Genomic DNA, 26,148 nt, shown 5'->3' with positions numbered 1-26,148 from the left:
CAATTTAGTGCCATATGTCAAAATGACCGGCTTCACCGGGAATCGTGCACTTGTATTTTGCTAAGAGATTGGTTAAATAGTTTAATTTATATTGATTTATTAGTGCATTAAATTTCCCCATCCGCTGAATGAAAAAGTGAAAAAACTCAAATTCAAGTATTTTTTTCTCAGAAACCGTAAGAGCTAGAGTTACCAGATTTGGAGGGGAGGTTCATCATTTAGTCCAAAATTATTGAAAAAATTATTACACTAATCGGCCACATGGTGGCGCTATAACAGCCCCTTTTACGTTTTGGCCTATAACTCTTGAACCGTAGGTCGTAAAATCAAAATTTCCTTTTCCCTAGATTCCTTGGGTCATGACGCAACTCCCCATATAGGCCACGCCCATTTGCGTCAGGATAGATTTTCCGCCATTTTGAATTTTCTTCAAAACACACTTTTAGCTCCTCCCATATATTTTGTCCAAATTTCACAAAAATCGGTACACATGATCTCTGGACCCATGCAATAATCTGGACCGAAACAGAATTTTGATAGTCCTTACCGTTCGTCCGTAATTGGCTTCCAAAGTTAGCGGGAGGAGCCCGTTTTACCAAAAATAACAAAAATCACGAACGAAACGTCCAATCGATCCCAAATTTGAATCACATGTCGAGAGTGGTTTACTCAACGAATCCCCAAAAGCATTTCCACTTTGACCCATAGGGGGCGCCACAACTCTGCAAAACGTAACCGTTTGATGCAAAAACATGATTTTTGGGGGGATCACTCCTCTCAAATTGAAAAGCAGGTGATCTCAGGAGTGACATGACGATGTCATTGGCCCGCTACATTTGTGGGAGGGGCTTATTTATTTTAGTGGGAGGGGCCTATTTCTTCAAATCAAAACGCCATGTATCACGAACACAGGATCCAATCAGCACCAAATTCGAATGGTACGTCACGCGACCTCCGACGGTATTCCTCCAAGCATATTCCTCAAGTCCGGGCGGCGGCAACCTGCGACCGGCGACGGCGCAACCACACTTTGCATTTTCCCATAATTGCGACGCGTCTAGTTCTAGTAGTTATCCACTAACTACTAGGTATCCTAGTAGTTATCCACTAACTACTAGTTATCCTAGTAGTTATCCACTAACTACTAGTTATCCTAGTAATTATCCACTAACTACTAGGTATCCTAGTAGTTATCCACTAACTACTAGTTATCCTAGTAGTTATCCACTAACTACTAGTTATCCTAGTAGTTATCCACTAACTACTAGTTATCCTAGTAGTTATCCACTAACTACTAGTTATCCTAGTAATTATCCACTAGCTACTAGGTATCCTAGTAGTTACTAGGTATCCTAGTAGTTATCCACTAACTACTAGGTATCCTAGTAGTTATCCACTAACTACTAGTTATCCTAGTAGTTATCCACTAACTACTAGGTATCCTAGTAGTTATCCACTAACTACTAGTTATCCTAGTAGTTATCCACTAACTTCTAGTTATCCTAGTAGTTATCCACTAACTACTAGTTATTCTAGTAGTTATCCACTAACTACTAGTTATTCTAGTAGTTATCCACTAACTACTAGTTATTCTAGTAGTTATCCACTAACTACTCAACCCAAGAATAAAATACAGCACATGTACAAGCCGTGAACTTGTAGATCTGCCTTTTGAGCTGGCAGCGCCATGCTTTCTGTTCCCAGGTTGTTTTTTAGTTGAGTTTATTTGGCATGTAAAAAACACCTGGAGAAAATGAAACAGACTGGATACAATGTTATTAATGGATTATGGATACAATGTTATTAATGGATTATGGATACAATGTTAATGGATTATGGATACAATGGGTTAATGGATACAATAACAACAAAGACAAGTAGATGTACAAACCCACAGGGCTCGTTGGGTGGGCCTTCCTTCCTCATGACACTCCTACAAAGAAAAATGATGACAACATATTAGAGTAGTAGTTAGACCCAAAACATTAGAGTAGTAGTTAGACCCAAAACATTAGAGTAGTAGTTAGACCCAAAACATTAGAGTAGTAGTTAGACCCAAAACATTAGAGTAGTAGTTAGACCCAAAACATGACTTTCAAGTCATCAGATTATCGTCTCAGGAACGAGACAAAAATATCTCCATGAATTCAAGGCTTCATGGGGAGTAAGTGATAGAAAATAAGTCATTTTTTGGGTGAACTACTCCTTTAATCCTTATTTAAACCCCGGGACCATGGGTGGTCCCGGGTAAATAAGGACCATGTTTATGGGTGGACCCTCCTGGGGTTTAAATAAGGACCATGTTTATGGGTGGTCCCTCAAGGGGTTTAAATAAGGACCATGTTTATGGGTGGTCCCTCAAGGGGTTTAAATAAGGACCATGTTTATGGGTGGTCCCGGGGTTGAAATAAGGACCATGTTTATGGGTGGTCCCTCAAGGGGTTTAAATAAGGACCATGTTTATGGGTGGACCCTCAAGGGGTTGAAATAAGGACCATGTTTATGGGTGGACCATGTATTACTGTAACATAATGATGCTTTCATTCATTTCTGCCTTTTTTATTCTTTACGTTTTCTTTAAAGGTAAGCCTACAGCGCGTTGTGGGCTTGTAGGTCTGTTATTCACAGCGCGTTGTGGGCTTGTAGGTCTGTTATTCACAGCGCGTTGTGGGCTTGTAGGTCTGTTATTCACAGCGCGTTGTGGGCTTGTAGGTCTGTTATTCACAGCGCGTTGTGGGCTTGTAGGTCTGTTATTCACAGCGCGTTGTGGGCTTGTAGGTCTGTTATTCACAGCGTGTTGTGGGCTTGTAGGTCTGTTATTCACAGCGTGTTGTGGGCTTGTAGGTCTGTTATTCACAGCGTGCCACAGACACTATGGTTTGACCCAGAATGAATGGGCCTTAATGGGTAAAGACCGCATCTCTGTCATTTTTAAGATTTATTTGGCTATTTTTTTTAAAACGTATGTTTGCTATAATATCAGTGGCTCCAACTTTTCCATGTGAAGGACCGCCCAAAATGATAGGTATTTGACCGCGGACCCCCATCTCAAAATATGTTGTTCCAGGGACCCCCCAGAAGCACAGAACGGAGTTAAAACATATATGTATTCAAAGATTTGCACAAAGCTTGTAGATCTGCTATTTTTGAATAGCCAAAGAAATCTTAAAATGAGAGAGAGAGAGAGAGAGAGAGGGGCAGAGAGAGAGAGGGACTTTTTTGGAGCCCAGAAAGTTTCACAATGATTCTGTAAAGCTTTGTATATAAACTCATGGAAATGTATTTATTCTTGTTTTTGTTTTGTTTACATTTGACTACATTTCTGTCCATATGAAGGTTTAATGCTTTATAAAACTATAATGTTTTCCTTTTGATCACTTTGTTGTTCTGTTCAGTTCTGAGTTCCGCCGCCTAGACCCCCAAAATAATCCTGATTGAACTAGATTTGTATACAGTTATACTGTATGTATACAGTTATACTGTATGTATACAGTTATACTGTATGTTTTACTGTACAGTTATTCTGTATGTTGGTTTGTTTACTGTTCAGAGAGAAAGCGATGTTGCACATTATTAAGAAAATCATCTGGGGACCCCCTAAACATCTTTTGGGGACCCCTTGGGGTCCCGAACAACAGTTTGAGAACCACTGGCCTATATAATAACCGTATGGATTCTGTATTTCCATGGGATTCGACACAAATAAAGAACAAATAAGATCTAAGCTCTTAATGAGTCCAGTCTGTCTTCAGTTCATGTCTTAACACATCGTAGGATGCATCGTAATGCAACTGAACCTGAAAACGTATGGTAAAGTTTTTGTTCGTTATGATGCAGTTTGAATATAAATACGCTTTGCTTCAAAAAACGTTTGTGATCGACTTCATGGAGCTTCTATACTATATATACTACTACTATATACCCCCTGAAGCCTTGAATTCATGATTTTTTTTGTTTTTGTCGCATTCCTGAGACAATAATTTGATGACCGGTGGAAAGATGCTAATGTCTCCAGTAGGAGACTCTATGGAGACTCATTGTGTCTCCTACCAGACAGACCACCGGTCACCAAATTATCGTCTCAGGAATGCGACAAAAACGAATACATCTCATAAATTCAAGGCTTCATGGGGTTAGGGTCATGGCTTCATGGGGTTAGGGTTAGGGTCATGGCTTCATGGGGTTAGGGTCAAGGCTTCATGGGGTTAGGGTCAAGGTTTCATGGGGTTTGTATGTAAATGATAGAAAATAAGTCATGTTTTAGGTGAACTCAAAATTTCCTTCAGCTAAACAGTACAAAAACAGAGGCCATTCTAATCGGCACCCCACACCAGGTCAAATCATCCCCAATAACTAGCATCACTTTCTCCAGCCAGATCCTTTCCCTCTCACCCGTAGTCACCAACCTCGGTGTTAAAATGGACCCCCACCTGACTTTTGATTCCCATATCAAACACCTCTGTAAAACCTCATTTTTCCACCTCCGAAATATAGCCAGACTCCGCCCCACACTCACTCTGCCAGATGCCGAAAAACTCATCCACGCCTTTGTCTCCTCAAGGCTTGACTACTGCAACGCACTTCTCATCGGGATCCCTAGCAAGAGCATCCAGAAGCTCCAGTACATCCAGAACAGTGCTGCTAGGATCCTGATGAGAGTGCGGAAATACGAACACATCACACCCATCCTCCATTCACAACACTGGCTCCCCATCTCCGTCAGAATCGAATACAAGGTCTCCCTCCTCACTCATCAGTGCATCTACAGCAATGCCCCCTCCTACCTAAAGGAACTCATCAAACCCCCGAACTCCACCCACTCCACCCGCTCACTCCGCTCCAGAAACTCAAACGTACTGGAGCCCCACAAATCTCCGCACCATGGGGGATCGGGCCTTCTGCTCAGCTGCTCGCTCCTCGACTGTGGAATGCCCTCCCGGACCATCTGAGAGCACCACAGTCGATTGACACTTTTAAAAAGGGCCTAAAAACCTTCCTTTTTAACAAGGCATTTGCTTAGACAGAGATGTAGTTGTTTTATCTTTTTAAACTTCTACTGTGCCTGCTGACTTGATCTGAAGTTTATTCATTTCACTGTTTTACTATTATTGTTGTTTTCTCTTTCTTTTTATGTTTTTTTAATCCTGTAGCACTTTGAGATTTGCTTCAAATATAAAGTGCGTTACAAATAAAATGTATTATTATTATTAACTACTCCTTTAAGTAATGAATGGTTATTAAACATGGGTCTTACAGTTCAGTCATCAAATAGATTTCTGTACTTTTTGTTTTTAATGGATTACATTTTACCCATCATTTCACAATGCTAGTAAAGCAAACCTGATAAAAGAATCAAACTCACAAAATTCACCAGAACAGGAAATGACATCTGTTCACAAGTTACTTCAGGGGGGAGGACCCCCAGAACCCCCCCCCCCCAGTGGAATGTTAGCAGGTCTGGTCATTAAATGTTTCTATGAATTGAATACAAAGGACCTTAATGGAAACAAGCCATAGTGCTTTCTTGGGTTCAATCCCTTTAGCATCCTTTTGTATTAAACTGTGCTTTCTGTGCTTTGTTTGCAAACTACATTCATTTTAAACTAGTTTTATATAAATAAATAAATAGTTTACACATAAATTCAACACTGTAATTTAACCCACTGAGAAACCAACAGGTTGTCATTTATTGTCTAATACCGCCATCTAGTGGGCACCACATGAAGGAGTTATGCGATAGAAGGCTTTACTTTATTACTTTATTTATATACAGGAAAACATGTTTGTGGTTGCTCCACAGCGCCCTCTACAGATCTGGTCAATGGAATTTTTCTATTGACCAGATTTTTCCTTCCGGTGAAATACTTAATTTTCTGGCCAAAAAGTGTATTTTACAGAGAAGGTGAATATAAAGTGTATTTTACAGAGAAGGTGAATATAAAGTATATTTTACAGAGAAGGTGAATATAAAGTATCTTTTACAGAGAAGGTGAATATAAAGTGTATTTTACAGAGAAGGTGAATATAAAGTGTATTTTACAGAGAAGGTGAATATAAAGTATATTTTACAGAGAAGGTGAATATAAAGTGTATTTTACAGAGAAGGTGAATATAAAGTATATTTTACAGAGAAGGTGAATATAAAGTGTATTTTACAGAGAAGGTGAATATAAAGTGTATTTTACAGAGAAGGTGAATATAAAGTGTATTTTACAGAGAAGGTGAATATAAAGTATATTTTACAGAGAAGGTGAATATAAAGTGTATTTTACAGAGAAGGTGAATATAAAGTATATTTTACAGAGAAGGTGAATATAAAGTGTATTTTACAGAGATGGTGGGGTACTGAGAGGCTTCCCACCTCCGAGAACAGACTTTAAACAACACAAAACAGCCTTTGTTTAGGTGAGTAGTGAAATGGTTTGGTTTATTGTCACTACAGTTGGAGCCTCACAGGACGGTGGAATTCCTTGTACAAGCGCAGAGCCCAGAGCCTGGCAGAGCGTTAGAGACTCACTAACGCTCTGAACCACAGGGGCCATGTTACACCACCTCACACTAAGTTCACACTTAGCCTAGTTATAGCTTAAACACAAGTTCACACTTAGCCTAGTTATAGCTTAAAGGAGCACTTCACCCCTGGAAGAAGTTTTCGGTCTTTTAATGAAGTTTAGGAGTCAATAAACAAGATCCTGGTTTTTTTTTTTGAGTAATCTGTGTTTTTAGATATCTAGTAATATTCGCAATATTCGTGACGTTATTTGCGTCATGAGAGATTGGTCTCATTCCTTTCCGCACTACATGTCTCGGCGTGTCTCAGTCAGACCATCTCAAAAGACAGCCCCAATGGGGTGTCCGTAACACTTTGTTCAACCTTCTTTCCCCACTCGGCCACTCCCATTAGCTGCGGCCATCGGCCCTTGTAGAGTGAGGCATTACTTTACCTGAGTTATCTTCTGATAGTTGTACTTGAATGTTGACATGAAATAATAATCCTGTGTAGTGTTTCATAAGCGCAAGCTTGAAAAAAAAAATACAGCGTGGAGTAGCAGCGCTGGTAAACAAACACCGTCACGAAAGGCTAGGATCATAATACCAAGGATGTGACAGTGATGTCAATACTATGCGACACGGAAGTTAAACTGCATGAAGATACTAAGGATGTCCCAGTGATATGACATCACTAACGAATCCTTGGACATATATGTAACTAGATGAAGTTTGCGAGGACAGCCAGTGTTGCCAGATATTGTGAGAGAAATAAGCAGCCAGGTCTATGAAAACAAGCCCAAAAGAAAAATAACTATGCCAAGAGCACTTTACCTAGACATGGGATATTATATATTTGAAAATTGCTGATCTACAAGCTCACAACGCTTCGCAACCCATTGTGAGCTTGTAGATCTGCTATTTACAAAAAAATCTTGAGGGGGAAAAAGTCCAAAATGTGGATTTTTTTTTTTTTTTGCAAAATATTTTTATTTGCTTTTCAAAATGTGGAATATTTTTGACACATATTTGTTAGGGGCTCCCTGCCACAAATTATAATTTCAGATGGGGGTCTGTGGAAAAATACATGAACATGTTTGAGAACCACTGGTTTAAACAGCAATCAAAACATTTGGAAACAAGCCCAAATATCAACTACATTTTAGAAAGAAGCCGCTTATAATAAGCAGACATGGCGACACTGGCATGCTGTTTGGATGTTATTGTTGGAGATCACACCCACATGGAACCTCCCCTGCCACAAGGCACCAAAGCATTCTGGGAGTTGAAGTTATAGGCAGTGATACGCTGTGGTCCCCCGTGGTCCCCCCTGTGGTCACCCCTGGAACTTCTTCCAGGGGTGAAGTGCTCCTTTAAACACATTCAATCCAGGAAAGTATCTCTGTCATTTTAGATTTCTTTGGCTATTCAAAAATAGCAGATCTACAAGCTCATAGCGCGGCACCGAGTGCCGCGCTATGAGCTTGTAGATCTGCTATTTTTTGAAAAAAAAAAACGTGAAAATGAGTGCAAATCTTTGAATATATATTTTATATATATATATATATATATATATATATATATATATATATATATATTTAAAGATTTGCACAAATGTTCACATAAAAAACTAAAATAGCAGATCTACAAGCTCATAGCGCGGCACTCAGTGTGCCGCGCTATGAGCTTGTAGATCTGCTATTTTTGAATAGCCAAAGAAATCTAAAAATGACACAGATACTTTCCCAGCTAAATGTGTTAAATGGCTTTTTTTTAAAGCCATTTAAAGGATCTACACCATGAATTTAAAAAAATATATTTGATATTTAATATCATATGGTGTATGTCCCTCAAACCTTTTTCAAAAGGTTTGAGCCTAAATCATCACTCAGATATACTCCTCCCAAGTCAATTGTCTCTGGCTTATACAGCACTTTCAGCTGCAATACCAAAACGTCCTCTTGGGCAGGGGGGGCTACTGAGCAATTCTGTCTGTTAATACAAAATAAAAAAATAAAAAATACTAAAAAAAAATACATTTCCATTCTGAGATCGCCTGTTCAGACACGCCCATTCTGGAAATCCATGAAATGAGAAGGAATGACATTTTTTGGGGTACAAGAGACACTGGGGACCCCAAAAAATACAAAAAAACAAGAAAAAAGTGATTTTCATGGTGTAGACCATTTAAGCTCTAACTAGGCTAAGTTTGAACTTAGTATGAGGTCACGGTGGTGCTGCTGACCCCAGAGCTAGACGAGTCCAGACTGCATAAACACTGGACGGTCAGCCTCTATGATTACATGTGTTTATATTATAATGTATGTTTTGTTTGTAATGTATTGTTGTTTATTGTGTGATGTTTTTATGTACTCTGTGTGTAATAATGACATTCCAGGCCAGCAGGGGGCGGTACGCTGGAGGAGGAAGAAGAAGAAGAAGAAGAAGTAGAAGAAGAAGACGTCACATGATGTCACGTGAGCCGCGGCGTGGTGTCACGTGACTGTGGTCTGGAGACGCAGTGAAAACACGGAAGAGCTTTTTCTTCTTCTTTATGGTAAATATATTATTATTAATATTATTATTATTATCAGCATTGTTTGATTGATTTGTACAGATGCTGGTCTACTAGCACCTCACCGTTTACTATTGTGTTGCGTTATTGTCGTTGTGTATCTGTGTGTATTGTTGTGTATTGTGCATTGGTGTGTATGGTCGTGTATTGTTGTGTGTATGCTCGTGTATTGTCGTGTATTGTTGTGTATTGTTGTGTGTATGGTCGTGTATTGTTGTGTGTATTGTTGTGTGTATTGTTGTGTATTGTTGTGTATTGTTGTGTGTATTGTTGTGTATTGTTGTGTGTATTGTTGTGTATTGTTGTGTATTGTTGTGTGTATTGTTGTGTATTGTTGTGTATTGTTGTGTATTGTTGTGTGTCAAAACATACATCAGAACATTCCTACTCCTTCAAGAGAGGCCACTTTAAAAAGTGAAAACAATTTAATGTTGAGATTTAGAGAACCACTCTACTTACTTATACTTACCACTTATACGTCTAAATGCTGCATTCATGGGCTCAAGACCCCTCTGGTGTGTGTGTGTGTGTGTGTGTGCGCGTGCGTGTGTGTGTGTGTGTGTGTGTGTGTGTGTGTGTGTGTGTGTGTGCACGTGCCTGACACCATGACACCAAATAAGCTGATCATACATCAGGCTGAATGAACTCTATGTCTGTGGAGAAATACATGATTTATTAATGCAAGAAATGTATTTATTTTACCAAAAAACAAGCTTTGTAAACAAATGACCATAAAGGAAGGAATAATATTATTTATTGTGCGGTGGTGATGTAAAAATATTATTAAGGATTAATTATAATAATTAATATTATTATTGTTCAGGAGGCGGAGATGGAAAAATAGTATTAATTATTAATCATAATAATAGTTAATAATATAATTGTTCAGGGGGAAATAATAAAAAATAAAAAATATTGTGGTCAGTACCGTTAGTATGGTGGTTCTGCTGTAATACCCAGTTTAACCACTTGGTGTCACACTAGACTCAGGAATATAATGAGACTGTAGGAACCATTCAACTGAACTATTGTTTAATCTGAAGTTTAACATAAAATAATTCATACAATTAATTCATACAATAAGACTCTCCTCTCCACGTACATGTGTTCTTCAGTATTATGTTATTATATGAGACCCTGATGAAGCTCTTCTCATGTGTGTTGTGTAACTTTATCAATCTAAAAGTCATGATAAAATCAAGGCTTCTTAAAAGTCAACTGAGCGCAGAGCTTTGGTTCTTTCTTTAGTTCCTGTTGTTCCTGTTGTTCACACCTGGATGTCAGCCTAGTCATTCTGCTGCTAGAAGAGAAGGAACTGAAATGTGTTGACTGTAGTATTTACTAGACCCAAGGGGTTGGCCTACATGAGGCTTTGTCGGTCGGTCGGTCTGTCCCTCTTTTCCTCTGCACACACGTCATGCGAAGTCCGGCCATTCAGATTTCAACCACTAGGGGTCTGGCAGTACCAGGTCTCCTGGTTCCCTTGTTTATTATATATTTATTTATTCCTGTCCTCTCCAGATATCATGGGCTCTTCAGTATATTATATTATATTATATTATATATTCCAGGTATAATGGGCTCTTCAGTATGTTGTATTATATATTTATGTATATTGTATTATATATTTATGTATATTACATTGTATATTTCAGGTATCATGGGCTCTTCAGTATGTTGTATTATATATTTATGTATATTATATTATATTATATATTTATGTATATTACATTGTATATTTCAGGTATCATGGGCTCTTCAGTATATTGTATTATATATTTATGTGTATTGTATTGTATATTTCAGGTATAATGGGCTCTTCAGTATATTGTATTATATATTTATGTGTATTGTATTGTATATTTCAGGTATAATGGGCTCTTCAGTATATTGTATTATATGTTTATGTGTATTGTATTGTATATTTCAGGTATAATGGGCTCTTCAGTATATTGTATTATATGTTTATGTGTATTGTATTGTATATTTCAGGTATAATGGGCTCTTCAGTATATTGTATTATATGTTTATGTGTATTGTATTGTATATTTCAGGTATAATGGGCTCTTCAGTATATTGTATTATATGTTTATGTGTATTGTATTGTATATTTCAGGTATAATGGGCTCTTCAGTATATTGTATTATATGTTTATGTGTATTGTATTGTATATTTCAGGTATAATGGGCTCTTCAGTATATTGTATTATATATTTATGTGTATTGTATTGTATATTTCAGGTATCATGGGCTCTTCAGTAGAAAGGACAGATGAGAATGTTCGTGAATACTTACTCTACAGAGGATTCACCTCAACTCTGAGACATCTGGACTCTGAGATCAAAGTAGACAAAGACAAGGGATTCAGGGTGAGTTTAATGTTAATTACACTTTAATGTTAATTACACTTTAATGTCTGTTAATTACACTTTAATGTCTGTTAATTACACTTTAATGTCTGTTAATTACACTTTAATGTTAATTACACTTTAATGTAATTACACTTTAAGGTTAATTACACTTTAACGTTAATTACACTTTAATGTTAATTACAGTTTACTGTTAATTACACTTTAATGTCATTTAATTATAGTTTAATGTGATTTAATTACAGTTTAATGTTAATTACTCTGTCTGTCTGTCTGTCTGTCTGTCTGTCTGTCTGTCTGTCTGTCTGTCTGTCTGTCTGTCTGTCTGTCTGTCCGTCCAGGTGGACAAGATGGTGGACCAGCTGCTCCACCTGGTGGCGGCCTTTGACCTTGCAGGCCTGCGTGAATACTGGTCGTACCTGGACCGCCGGCTGTTCAGCCGCCTGGAGGACGTTTACCGCAACACCGTCAACAAACTACGAACCAGCTTATATCGATACTATGTAGTTAATACTATACAGGTATAAACATTATATAGATACTATGTAGTTAATACTATACAGGTATAAACATTATATAGATACTATGTAGTTAATACTATACAGGTATAAACACACTGTAGTTTATATAGATACTATGTAGTTAATACTATACAGGTATAAACATTATATAGATACTATGTAGTTAATACTATACAGGTATAAACATTATATAGATACTATGTAGTTAATACTATACAGGTATAAACATTATATAGATACTATGTAGTTAATACTATACAGGTATAAACATTATATAGATACTATGTAGTTAATACTATACAGGTATAAACATTATATAGATACTATGTAGTTAATACTATACAGGTATAAACATTATATAGATACTATGTAGTTAATACTATACAGGTATAAACATTATATAGATACTATGTAGTTAATACTATACAGGTATAAACATTATATAGATACTATGTAGTTAATACTATACAGGTATAAACACACTGTAGTTTATATAGATACTATGTAGTATAAATAAAAAACATCACATGGATGCACATGGGTCGTATCATCAGTGTTGTAGTCTGGGGTCATCGGGTGTTTCTGGTCTCTCAACAACATACACCCTCACCCAGGTGATCCAGCCGGGGTTGATCAAGCCCCCGACTTACGTCCCAGTAGCTACTGTACCCACGGTCAGTCCTCTGAGGGACAGACAGACTTACGTCCCAGTAGCTACTGTACCCACGGTCAGTCCTCTGAGGGACAGACAGACTTACGTCCCAGTAGCTACTGTACCCACGGTCAGTCCTCTGAGGGACAGACAGACTTATGTCCCAGTAGCTACTGTACCCACGGTCAGTCCTCTTAGGGAAAGACAGACTTACGTCCCAGTAGCTACTGTACCCACGGTCAGTCCTCTGAGGGACAGACAGACTTACGTCCCAGTAGCTACTGTACCCACGGTCAGTCCTCTGAGGGAAAGACAGACTTATGTCCCAGTAGCTACTGTACCCACGGTCAGTCCTCTGAGGGAAAGACAGACTTACGTCCCAGTAGCTACTGTACCCACGGTCAGTCCTCTGAGGGAAAGACAGACTTATGTCCCAGTAGCTACTGTACCCACGGTCAGTCCTCTTAGGGAAAGACAGACTTATGTCCCAGTAGCTACTGTACCCACGGTCAGTCCTCTGAGGGAAAGACAGACTTATGTCCCAGTAGCTACTGTACCCACGGTCAGTCCTCTTAGGGAAAGACAGACTTATGTCCCAGTAGCTACTGTACCCACGGTCAGTCCTCTTAGGGAAAGACAGACTTATGTCCCAGTAGCTACTGTACCCACGGTCAGTCCTCTGAGGGAAAGACAGACTTATGTCCCAGTAGCTACTGTACCCACGGTCAGTCCTCTGAGGGAAAGACAGACTTATGTCCCAGTAGCTACTGTACCCACGGTCAGTCCTCTGAGGGAAAGACAGACTTACGTCCCAGTAGCTACTGTACCCACGGTCAGTCCTCTGAGGGAAAGACAGACTTACGTCCCAGTAGCTACTGTACCCACGGTCAGTCCTCTGAGGGAAAGACAGACTTACGTCCCAGTAGCTACTGTACCCACGGTCAGTCCTCTGAGGGACAGACAGACTTACGTCCCAGTAGCTACTGTACCCACGGTCAGTCCTCTGAGGGAAAGACAGACTTATGTCCCAGTAGCTACTGTACCCACGGTCAGTCCTCTGAGGGAAAGACAGACTTACGTCCCAGTAGCTACTGTACCCACGGTCAGTCCTCTGAGGGAAAGACAGACTTATGTCCCAGTAGCTACTGTACCCACGGTCAGTCCTCTTAGGGAAAGACAGACTTATGTCCCAGTAGCTACTGTACCCACGGTCAGTCCTCTGAGGGAAAGACAGACTTATGTCCCAGTAGCTACTGTACCCACGGTCAGTCCTCTTAGGGAAAGACAGACTTATGTCCCAGTAGCTACTGTACCCACGGTCAGTCCTCTTAGGGAAAGACAGACTTATGTCCCAGTAGCTACTGTACCCACGGTCAGTCCTCTGAGGGAAAGACAGACTTATGTCCCAGTAGCTACTGTACCCACGGTCAGTCCTCTGAGGGAAAGACAGACTTATGTCCCAGTAGCTACTGTACCCACGGTCAGTCCTCTGAGGGAAAGACAGACTTACGTCCCAGTAGCTACTGTACCCACGGTCAGTCCTCTGAGGGAAAGACAGACTTACGTCCCAGTAGCTACTGTACCCACGGTCAGTCCTCTGAGGGAAAGACAGACTTACGTCCCAGTAGCTACTGTACCCACGGTCAGTCCTCTTAGGGAAAGACAGACTTATGTCCCAGTAGCTACTGTACCCACGGTCAGTCCTCTTAGGGAAAGACAGACTTATGTCCCAGTAGCTACTGTACCCACGGTCAGTCCTCTGAGGGAAAGACAGACTTATGTCCCAGTAGCTACTGTACCCACGGTCAGTCCTCTGAGGGAAAGACAGACTTATGTCCCAGTAGCTACTGTACCCACGGTCAGTCCTCTGAGGGAAAGACAGACTTATGTCCCAGTAGCTACTGTACCCACGGTCAGTCCTCTGAGGGAAAGACAGACTTATGTCTCAGTAGCTACTGTACCCACGGTCAGTCCTCTGAGGGACAGACAGACTTATGTCCCAGTAGCTACTGTACCCACGGTCAGTCCTCTGAGGGACAGACAGACTTATGTCCCAGTAGCTACTGTACCCACGGTCAGTCCTCTTAGGGAAAGACAGACTTACGTCCCAGTAGCTACTGTACCCACGGTCAGTCCTCTTAGGGAAAGACAGGGCCTCTCAGTCCGCTTCTCCAGAACTACTCTGCCGGGACCGGTGGAGAGGAGAGGCTCTGGCATGTGGAGGGACTAGGCTCTGTGGATGGTCTCCTGGCCTCCTGGCCTCCTGGCCGGGGCTCCTCCTTCGTCTCACCAGGACCTGAGCGTTCCCCCAGACTCCCCCCCGTTCCAAACATTTCATTGTGGTGTGATGGTGTCCTGGGCCGTGGTGTTACTGCAGGCTCCACTTGAGGCTTGAATGACCAGCACTCGGTGCTGCACTATGCAATTGTAGATCTGGTATTTTTTATTGTCATTGCTGTTGTATCCTACTGACTCACCTGTCTGTCTGTCTGTCTGTCTGTCTGTCTGTCTGTCTGTCTGTCTGCACAGAGAGGATGTCTGGACAAGACCCAGGAGTTCTTCCAGAAACAGGGGGTGGAGCTTCACGGTCAGGTGGAGTGGCGCGATTGGTTCGCTCTGCCCTTCATCCCCGCCCCCGAGCAACACCCCGCCTTCTCGCCCTACTTCTCCCGCCAGTGGGCCGACACCTTCCTGGTGTCGCTGCACAACTTCCTGTCCGTGCTCTTCCAGTGCATGCATATCCTTTTACCCACAATGCACCTGTCCGTGCTCTTCCAGTGCATATCCTCTCACCCACAATGGGTTCAACGTAGTTATTATTTAGAAGAGATCAACACGGACAGTTTAAGCCAGGGGTCTTCAACAGGGGGTCCGGGACCCCTAGGGGGTCCTCAGAGTTACTCCAGGGGTCCGCCAAATCTTTAGATAGGATTAGTTTTTTTTTACATTAACCACTTGAACCCTAGCATCTCTATTCTGATGAACATTACGCCTCGCAGCTTGTAGATCTGCTATTTTCGGCTAATAAGAGGTTTGGTGTCGAGGGCAGGGAAGTACCAAGTATTGAATGTTTAAGTGGTTAAATGTCTGAAATGAACAAAACATATTAATTTACACAGCACTGATGATAGTCAATGAAGATATCTATGAAATCTATGAAAAGGTTTAATCTGTATGCAATGTGTGGGGGTCCCTGCTTTATCTCTGTCAGCTAGGGGGTCCTTGAGCTGAAAACTTTGAAGACTTTTAAGCCTTTTATTTATTTAGTACAAGTAGAAATAATGACTGACGTTTTGTCTACGTCAGAGTCATGAGGAACCAGACCCAAACCAGACTCATTATCTGCACCTAAATAAATAAATAAAGGGCTTAAACTGTCTGTGTTGCTCCAGCGTTCTGCATCTGTTGCCCCTCCCTCTGTGACGCACCGGATTCACTGCCTGAATTATTTCTTGCCGCGTTGGCCCACTGCCAGAGATTTTCCATTGAAAAAAAAAAGTACTCAGGAGCAGAGATATGTGTGTGACGCACCAGACTGGCCCCTCCCCCTGTGACACACCGGACTGGCCCCTCCCCCTGTGACGCACCGGACTCTGTCCTCCCCCCGTCCACACACCAGACTGGCCCCTCCCCCTGTGACGCACCAGATTGGCCCCTCCCCCTGCGACGCACCAGACTGGCCCCTCCCCCTGTGATGCACCAGACTGGCCCCTCCCCCTGTGATGCACCAGACTGGCCCCTCCCCCTGTGACGCACCAGACTGGCCCCTCCCCCTGTGACGCAGCAGACTGGCCCCTCCCCCCGTGACGCACCGGACTGACCCCTCCCCCCGTGACTCACCGGACTGGCCCCTCCCCCTGTGACGCACCGGACTGGCCCCTCCCCCCGTGACGCACCGGACTGGCCCCTCCCCCTGTGACGCACCGGACTGGCCCCTCCCCCCGTGACTCAACTGACTGGCCCCTCCCCCCGTGACGCACCGGACTGGCCCCTCCCCCTGTGATGCACCAGACTGGCCCCTCCCCCTGTGACGCAGCAGACTGGCCCCTCCCCCTGTGACGCAGCAGACTGGCCCCTCCCCCCGTGACGCACCGGACTGACCCCTCCCCCCGTGACTCACCGGACTGGCCCCTCCCCCCGTGACTCACCGGACTGGCCCCTCCCCCCGTGACGCACCGGACTGGCCCCTCCCCCCGTGACGCACCAGACTGGCCCCTCCCCCTGTGACGCACCGGACTGGCCCCTCCCCCTGTGATGCACCAGACTGGCCCCTCCCCTTGTGACGCACCAGACTGGCCCCTCCCCCTGTGACGCAGCAGACTGGCCCCTCCCCCCGTGACGCACCGGACTGACCCCTCCCCCCGTGACTCACCGGACTGGCCCCTCCCCCCGTGACGCACCAGACTGGCCCCTCCCCCTGTGACGCAGCAGACTGGCCCCTCCCCCCGTGACGCAGCAGACTGGCCCCTCCCCCTGTGACGCAGCAGACTGGCCCCTCCCCCCGTGACGCACCGGACTGACCCCTCCCCCCGTGACTCACCGGACTGGCACCTCCCCCCGTGACGCACCGGACTGGCCCCTCCCCCCGTGACGCACCGGACTGGCCCCTCCCCCTGTGACGCACCGGACTGGCCCCTCCCCCCGTGACTCACCGGACTGACCCCTCCCCCCGTGACTCACCGGACTGGCCCCTCCCCCCGTGACGCACCAGACTGGCCCCTCCCCCCGTGACGCAGCAGACTGGCCCCTCCCCCTGTGACGCAGCAGACTGGCCCCTCCCCCCGTGACGCACCGGACTGACCCCTCCCCCCGTGACTCACCGGACTGGCACCTCCCCCCGTGACGCACCGGACTGGCCCCTCCCCCCGTGACGCACCGGACTGGCCCCTCCCCCTGTGACGCACCGGACTGGCCCCTCCCCCCGTGACTCACCGGACTGACCCCTCCCCCCGTGACTCACCGGACTGGCCCCTCCCCCCGTGACGCACCAGACTGGCCCCTCCCCCTGTGACGCACCAGACTGGCCCCTCCCCCTGTGACGCAGCAGACTGGCCCCTCCCCCCGTGACGCACCGGACTGACCCCTCCCCCCGTGACTCACCGGACTGGCCCCTCCCCCCGTGACGCACCAGACTGGCCCCTCCCCCTGTGACGCACCAGACTGGCCCCTCCCCCTGTGACGCAGCAGACTGGCCCCTCCCCCCGTGACGCACCGGACTGACCCCTCCCCCCGTGACTCACCGGACTGGCCCCTCCCCCCGTGACGCACCGGACTGGCCCCTCCCCCCGTGACGCACCAGACTGGCCCCTCCCCCCGTGACTCACCGGACTGGCCCCTCCCCCCGTGACGCACCGGACTGGCCGTGATAGACTCCCTTTGTTCTGTACTTATTATTTAGTCACAAACTCTTGTTAATACTTTTCATTGGTCCAATATTTATAAAACACACACACACACACACACACACACACACACACTTAACCACTTTCATCCTTGCAAACGGTGGTATTATTAATAGTTTTAAGTTTATATTATTAATAGTTTAAGTTTATATTATTAATAGTTTTAAGTTTATATTATTAATAGTTTAAGTTTATATTATTAATAGTTTAAGTTTATATTATTAATAGTTTAAGTTTATATTATTGATAGTTTTAAGTGTATAATATTAATCTTAACTGAATCACCCCAGCCTGCTCTGTTAAGTTTCGACGCTGAGGTCCAGAGAACCAGCAGCCTCACTGAAGAGAACGAACAGCTCAGACAACTGGTAAGAAGTAGTTATTGTTGAAGGACTGTTTTATATGTTTACTGAAAGATACATAAAAAACATAATACTAACGGGAAGTGTTGATAAAAATAAATTCAATATTCCGTTTCTGCATCGTTTATTTCTCTATTCAAATGTTTTCAAAAACATTGTAGAGAGCAACGTTTAGCTGTAAATGACATGGAGTTTGTTTACATGGCGGCCATGTTGAATACAGCATAACAGCAAGCAACGCAGATTGATACGAGCCAATCAGGTGCTCTGAGTCTCTGATTAGACAGTTTGATACGAGCCAATCAGGTGCTCTGAGTCTCTGATTAGACAGTTTGATACGAGCCAATCAGGTGCTCTGAGTCTCTGATTAGACAGTTTGATACGAGCCAATCAGGTGCTCTGAGTCTCTGATTAGACAGGTTGATACGAGCCAATCAGGTGCTCTGAGTCTCTGATTAGACAGGTTGATACGAGCCAATCAGGTGCTCTGAGTCTCTGATTAGACAGGTTGATACGAGCCAATCAGGTGCTCTGAGTCTCTGATTAGACAGGTTGATACGAGCCAATCGGGTGCTCTGAGTCTCTGATTAGACAGCGGTCTGTTATTGAGGTCAGAGGTCATTATTCATAAAACGGCAGATAAATTCAGGGATTGACCAATCATAATCAAGCGGGTTAATAATTTTGATTTGATTTGATTGTATTAAGGATCCCAATTAGCTGGTGCCATAGCAACCAGCTAGTCCTGGTGTCCACACAAAAAAACAATTAGTACAGTTCAAATACAAAAGTATTAAATGTCAGTACTCAACACACAATACATAATGAAGCTAAAATTACATGTGAGCAAAGAAACAGAACAAAAAAGAACAAACAAAAATACTTTTCAGTGTTAAATACAATTTAAGATTCATTTTATTTTTAAAAACAGTTAATTTGACCGTTTCCGGTTCCGTGTTTATCTTGAATGAAGTGTTTTTTCATGGTTTTGTCCAGACATCATGGTTTTATCCAGACATCATGGTTTTATCCAGACATCATGGTTTTATCCAGACATCATGGTTTTATCCAGACATCATGGTTTTATCCAGACATCATGGTTTTGTCCAGACATCATGGTTTTGTCCAGACAGACATCCTGGTTTTGTCCAGACATCCTGGTTTTGTCCAGACATCGTGGTTTTGTCCAGACTTCATGGTTTTGTCCAGACAGACATCATGGTTTTGTCCAGACAGACATCATGGTTTTGTCCAGACATCATGGTTTTGTCCAGACATCATGGTTTTGTCCAGACATCGTGGTTTTGTCCAGACATCATGGTTTTGTCCAGACAGACATCATGGTTTTGTCCAGACATCATGGTTTTGTCCAGACATCATGGTTTTGTCCAGACATCATGGTTTTGTCCAGACATCGTGGTTTTGTCCAGACTTCATGGTTTTGTCCAGACATCATCATGGTTTTGTCCAGACATCATCATGGTTTTGTCCAGACATCATGGTTTTGTCCAGACATCATGGTTTTGTCCAGACATCATGGTTTTGTCCAGACATCATCATGGTTTTGTCCAGACATCATGGTTTTATCCAGACATCATAGTTTTGTCCAGACATCATGGTTCTGTCCAGACATCATCATGGTTTTGTCCAGACATCATGGTTTTGTCCAGACATCATGGTTTTGTCCAGACATCATGGTTTTGTCCAGACATCATGGTTTTGTCCAGACATCATGGTTTTGTCCAGACATCATGGTTTTGTCCAGACATCATGGTTTTATCCAGACATCATAGTTTTGTCCAGACATCATGGTTTTGTCCAGACATCATGGTTTTGTCCAGACATCATCATGGTTTTGTCCAGACATCATGGTTTTGTCCAGACATCATCATGGTTTTGTCCAGACATCATGGTTTTGTCCAGACATCATGGTTTTGTCCAGACATCCTGGTTTTCACACGGTATAAAAAACGAATGGTAAGCTTCGGTTATATTGTCTTTTCTCTGGACGACAAACAGTTATCCTCTTAGTGTTTGAGGCTATTTCTTTACCAACGATCTGAAACCCGATCATAAGCTAAGCTAAGCTAAGATGGCCGGGGGGGGGAATCGTCACATCCGCCAAACGGTTATGACGTCTGGAGGCTGTTTGGACTGTTGAAAAAACAGAGCTGGAGCGAGAAAAAAAAACACCCTTTGAGGGTGAATGTGTTAAACGGTCCTAGGTTGTGTTAGAACGCCTTCTTATGAAACCCCCCCCTCAAAAAAAGTTATATTAGGTTTATGGCACCAATGTGTTAAATGTTAATACAATGTCATGTGTTTCAGGTGTTCGCGCTACAGGGCTCTTCCAGCGCTGGGATAAAGGACCAATCAGAGAACACAGGAGACCAGGCTCCTCCCCACCACAAACTGCCCGCCTACGTCCAGAACATGGACCGTCTGGGAGACACCGAGCTGTGAGGACCTTCTAACACCTTTAAAGGATCTACACCATGAATTTAAAAAAAAAATTGATATTTAATATCATATGGTGTATGTCCCTCAAACCTTTTTCAAAAGGTTTGAGCCTAAATCATCACTCAGATATACTCATCCCAAGTCAATTGTCTCTGGCTTATACAGCACTTTCAGCTGCAATACCAAAACGTCCTTTTGGGCAGGGGGGGGCTACTGAGCAATTCTGTCTGGCCATCATCAATGCAATGGCAATGCAAGTGATGTCACTTGCATTGCCATTCTGAAATGGCCTGTTCAGACACGCCCATTCTGAAAATCTCTGAAATGAGAATGAATGACTGAATGTTAAAAATATATATTTTTTTGGGGTACAAGAGACACTGGGGAGCCCAAAAAATACCCCCCCCCCCAAAAAAAAAAAATGAAATTCATGGTGTGGTCCCTTTAAACTATACGTTTTACCTGTCTTCTATGAGCTGTGAGGACCTTCTATATGGTTTACCTGTCTTCTATGAGCTGTGAGGACCTTCTGTGTTTTACCTGTCTTCTATGAGCTGTGACCTCACACCTCTTCACAGACCTTCACGCTCTTCTCCTTTAAACGTGTCTACTGCTGAAACCTCTGTTTTATCTGTCTTCTATGAGCTTTAAGGATGCAACACCTTTAAATGTTGTTACTACCGCTCCAAACAACACCTTTAAATGTTGTTACTACCGCTCCAAACAACACCTTTAAATGTTGTTACTACCGCTCCAAACAACACCTTTAAATGTTGTTACTACATGAGCTGTGAGGACACACACACACACACACACACACACACACACACACACACACACACACACTCCTTGAAGTCTTTAACCATGTTGATCCTAAACATACTACAGTCTTTAACCATGTTGATCCTAAACATAGTACAGTCTTTAACCATGTTGATCCTAAACATAATACAGTCTTTAACCATGTTGATCCTAAACATACTACAGTCTTTAACCATGTTGATCCTAAACATACTACAGTCTTTAACCATGTTGATCCTAAACATAGTACAGTCTTTAACCATGTTGATCCTAAACATACTACAGTCTTTAACCATGTTGATCCTAAACATAATACAGTCTTTAACCATGTTGATCCTAAACATACTAGTCTTTAACCATGTTGATCCTAAACATACTACAGTCCAAGGTGATACTGTGTAACTTGGTGATTTTAATGCATTTTAAAGGGCAGATTCATAACCAGGTGGTTTTTATTTTCATGTTTAATCTTTAATTTATTTGTTACGGGTTCAAACACTGCTTGGTGTTCTAAACCATTGTTTTAGTTCATATTATTCTCATTCATCATAAAGGTTTAGTTCTGAGAGTTACAGTTATCAAACCTGGCAGATGGTTCTAATTAAGTCTGGATACAAATCTACACCATCCAACCAAACCATCCAACCAAACCATCCAACCAAAGGCACTATTAGCAAGGCCAGGGTATTTGTAGAGCAACAAGGCATGTCAATGCGTTTTACACAAAACATCAAGTAAAGGAAACGCATACAATGACGTTAGGATATAATAAAAAAAAAAAAAAAAAAAAATAGCAAATACAATTACAGTGCAGAAGAAAAAGAAAACTAACTCAATCGAAGGCAGCAGCAAACATAAAGGCCTTAGTGATTTAAAATAAATATGAGTGGCAGCTAGTGATGCGCGGTCGGGTTTTTTCATGACCCGCCACCGAACCGAACCCGCCTCAACCCGCGCCGCAAAACGATATATAAATCAACGACTCGACCCGCCCGCGACCCGCGGTGAAAAAAAAAAAGATAATCATGAGTGAGTGAGTGAACTGCTGCACGACACCGTAGCCTACATCACACATCAGTATAAACAAATTAATATATGTTTTGGCCTTTACATCTAGCAACCTTAATATGCCAAACCTACAGCTTGTGTTTAGTTTTGTTAATGTTACACATGAATGATGGCGCAAGGGAGGTTTATTACTTGCCTTAGTTGCCTACAATGTGTGTCACCAACTTTAGCCACTAAGACTTTATCCATTACAGACAGACAGTCACTGTGCTTGCTTGTATAATATCCACGACCCATACGAGTTCTGGTTTTGACAGGTTTTATTATCGTGTGTGCTCCGGCTTGGTTCAGATTCTATCACTTCGGGACCCCGGTTCTGTTTATCATTACACCCTATATATATATATATATATATATATATATATATATATATATATATATATATATATATATATATATATATATATATATATATATATATATATATATATATATATATATATATATTATATATGTTTATCATTACACCCGAGTGAACCACCCGTACGCAGCTCTGATTAGGAGGAGATGCAGACGTGTAAAGCTTCATTTGTGCTTCACCGTATGGCGGTGTTCTTGCGTATCGAAAATAGCAGACATACAAGCTCACAACGCGGTGCGTTGCGACGTGTTGTGAGCTTGTAGGTCTGATATTTTCAACGCGCAACATCATGGTACGAAGCATAGGCTGATCTATGGGATAACTGCAGCGCTGTGAGACACAGCAGCACCAGGCTGTCGGGAATGAACCCACACTGACATTGTGAGATCGTGATAAAAACTTTTAATAATTATGATGGGTTTTAATGGTAGTTTTATCCAAATATTAATATTAATAATAGGCTTAAATGTGTTTTTTTTGCGTGTGAGAGTGGTGTTGATGACCCGCAACCCGCATAATTGCCTCTGAAATCTTGACTGTCCGCCCGCGCCGCGGGTTGACCCGTTACCTGCGGGACCCGTGGGTAACGGGTCAACCCGCGCATCACTAGTGGCAGCAAAACGTATCTGTAGTTTTCTGTTCCAGATATGCGGAGCATAGAAACTAAATGCTGCTTCTCCATGTGTATTTGTGGTTATAAGAACAGAAAGCAGACCTTTATCCCAGATGAACTGAGAGATCTGGATGGTTCATGATATCAGCACAAGATCAGAAATATATTTTGGTCCTAAATGTACACTTAATCAAAGCTTTATAAACCAACAGTAGTATTTAAACCATTTAAAGCTTTGTAAACCAATGGTAGTGTTTATATATATTTATTAGTATATAGAGCAACAGTAGTGTTTTAAAATCGATTCTTTGAGCCAATGTAAGGATTATAACGCAGACACTCAAAGAGTCTCCATTGAGTCTCTGCCCGTCATCAAATTATTGTCTCAGGAATGCGACAAAAAACTAAACGATCTCCATGAATTCAAGGCTTCATGGGGTTAATGGGGTGTGTAATTGATAGAACATTCTTCTGCCTGGACATGCGGCATGTCCTAGTATGAGCGAATAGGGGAAGGGAATCAACCTCACGTGATTCCTTTGTTTGGCCCGACAAAAACTCGGATGTGTCTCAAAAATATGATTATTGGCAGAATGAATCGCGGAACGTTTAGAATATTTGGCCGTTTGTCCCGTTTTCATTTTGCACAAGATCAGTGGTTGTTGCAATGACCTGCACTACAATACTTCACCATGTGTTGGCTGTGACAAAATAAACCCATCAAATGTAACAGCGTGTTCGTTCCGTAATGCAATTCCGATGGTGAAAGCTGTGCTGTTTCACCCGAAAAAGTAACGGCGGATTCGGCCACGCCCTGAAATACCCGTATGTGTGTCTCAAAGAATAAGTCGCTTTTTTGGTGAACTACTCCTTTAAGAACAGCATCACATTATAAATATCATCAGCTGTGCTGATCAGACGAAGGCGCTGTTGCAGCTGCAGTATGCTAAGCAGCTAACGCTAGCTGTTTGCACGGAAGCTCACAGACGTAGAAGCTAAATCTGGCATTAAGATTTTTTTTTTTTTTATCGAATATCTTAGTTAATTTCACTACATTACCCATGGTCCTTTAGACTGACACATGTTCATTTGACTCCATTACCCATGATCCTCCTTAACCACAAGCAAAGCCTGCACATAATCAATCACAGTCGTCTAATATGAGTTAAATGCTTATTTATAATGTACTTAAAAATCCAAACTCTGAGTTTTCACAGTAACCTTTTTTCAAAGTTACTTTTTTCATAGTAACTATGACAATAATGTGTAAATATCAGGTTAGGTTCAGTCCTCACAACTGTAGTTAAATGAAGTTGAGCACAATATCACTTCCATCACATCATACAGTACGTTATATTATTATTATTATTATTATTATTATTATTATTATTATTATTAAAACTCTCACTCCCCCAAAACCACAGTTTGCATGTCAAGTCAACTTATTATATTCTATTTGTTTTAAATATTATTTAAATATTTAAATGGTTGTTGGAGCAGATTCACCATTATTATTAATTTGTTTTTAACTAATTATATCAATTCAAAGCATGCATTGTTTTTCCATAGATAATTTATTTATTTATGATAACAATAATATGAGTGTTTTGTAAAAAAGCATGTTCTTAACAGGATTGTATAAGTATTATTATTATTATCACATGTTCATTATGTTAATGATCATGAATTGTCTTTTACTAAAAGTTTATTAAAAAACGTCTTTAGGAAACATGAAAGTCTGCCTTTGTGTTTATTAGAGTCACATTTAAACATTAAAATGTGGAAATGAAACTGCCTTTTAAAATGCATTTAATTTCAAAGTTACTCAGTATCACGTTACTGTGGGTCGGGACCCCCAGGGGGTCCTCAAATGATTTTGGGGGTTCCCCAGATGATTAGCTTAATAATGTGCAACGTTGTTTTCTCACTCAACAGTAAACAAACCAACATACAGTATAAGTGTATATTTATACAGATGATTAGCTTAATAATATGCAACGTTGTTTTCTCACTCAACAGTAAACAAACCAACATACAGTATAAGTGTATATTTATACAGATGATTAGCTTAATAATGTGCAACGTTGTTTTCTCACTCAACAGTAAACAAACCAACATACAGTATAAGTGTATATTTATACAGATGATTAGCTTAATAATATGCAACGTTGTTTTCTCACTCAACAGTAAACAAACCAACATACAGTATAAGTGTATACAGGGGATCTGCACATTTATAACGTTACAATTTAAGAACTTTTAACACCTTTTTAATACCTATAAAATGAAAATAATAAGACCATTACTGCATCAACAACAAAAAAAACACGGCACAACGTGAGTTTGTATATTTGCTATTTTTGAGAACGACTGAGTTCTGAGTTTTCTGAAAGACTAAAATGAAAATGTAAAATGAAACAGATGCTTTCCTGAGTTTAATAGGTTAAAGGGCAAGACCACTTTGTTAGAGGTTTGG

General features: G+C 41.9%; 1 protein-coding gene across 1 annotated transcript in view; it reads left to right on the top strand.

Moving 5' to 3' along the window:
* Window positions 1–8,918: 8,918 nt before the first annotated feature.
* Window positions 8,919–26,148, top strand: part of wdr91 (WD repeat domain 91) — a 45,836-nt gene continuing 28,606 nt past the window's right edge. Inside the window, exons 1-6 of the mRNA XM_080457493.1 lie at window positions 8,919–9,046; window positions 11,305–11,432; window positions 11,774–11,953; window positions 15,135–15,342; window positions 18,293–18,375; window positions 20,698–20,828. Of these exons, the coding sequence (XP_080313619.1) occupies window positions 11,310–11,432; window positions 11,774–11,953; window positions 15,135–15,342; window positions 18,293–18,375; window positions 20,698–20,828 (725 nt within the window). The 5' untranslated portion in view covers window positions 8,919–9,046; window positions 11,305–11,309. The remainder of the gene's footprint in view (window positions 9,047–11,304; window positions 11,433–11,773; window positions 11,954–15,134; window positions 15,343–18,292; window positions 18,376–20,697; window positions 20,829–26,148) is intronic.

Source organism: Gymnoscopelus braueri, assembly GCF_963280865.1.
Source record: "Gymnoscopelus braueri genome assembly, contig: SCAFFOLD_55, whole genome shotgun sequence".
NCBI lineage: Eukaryota > Metazoa > Chordata > Actinopteri > Myctophiformes > Myctophidae > Gymnoscopelus > Gymnoscopelus braueri.
Note: the sequence above shows the minus strand (reverse complement) of the source record. Positions and strands in the feature narration are given on the sequence as shown.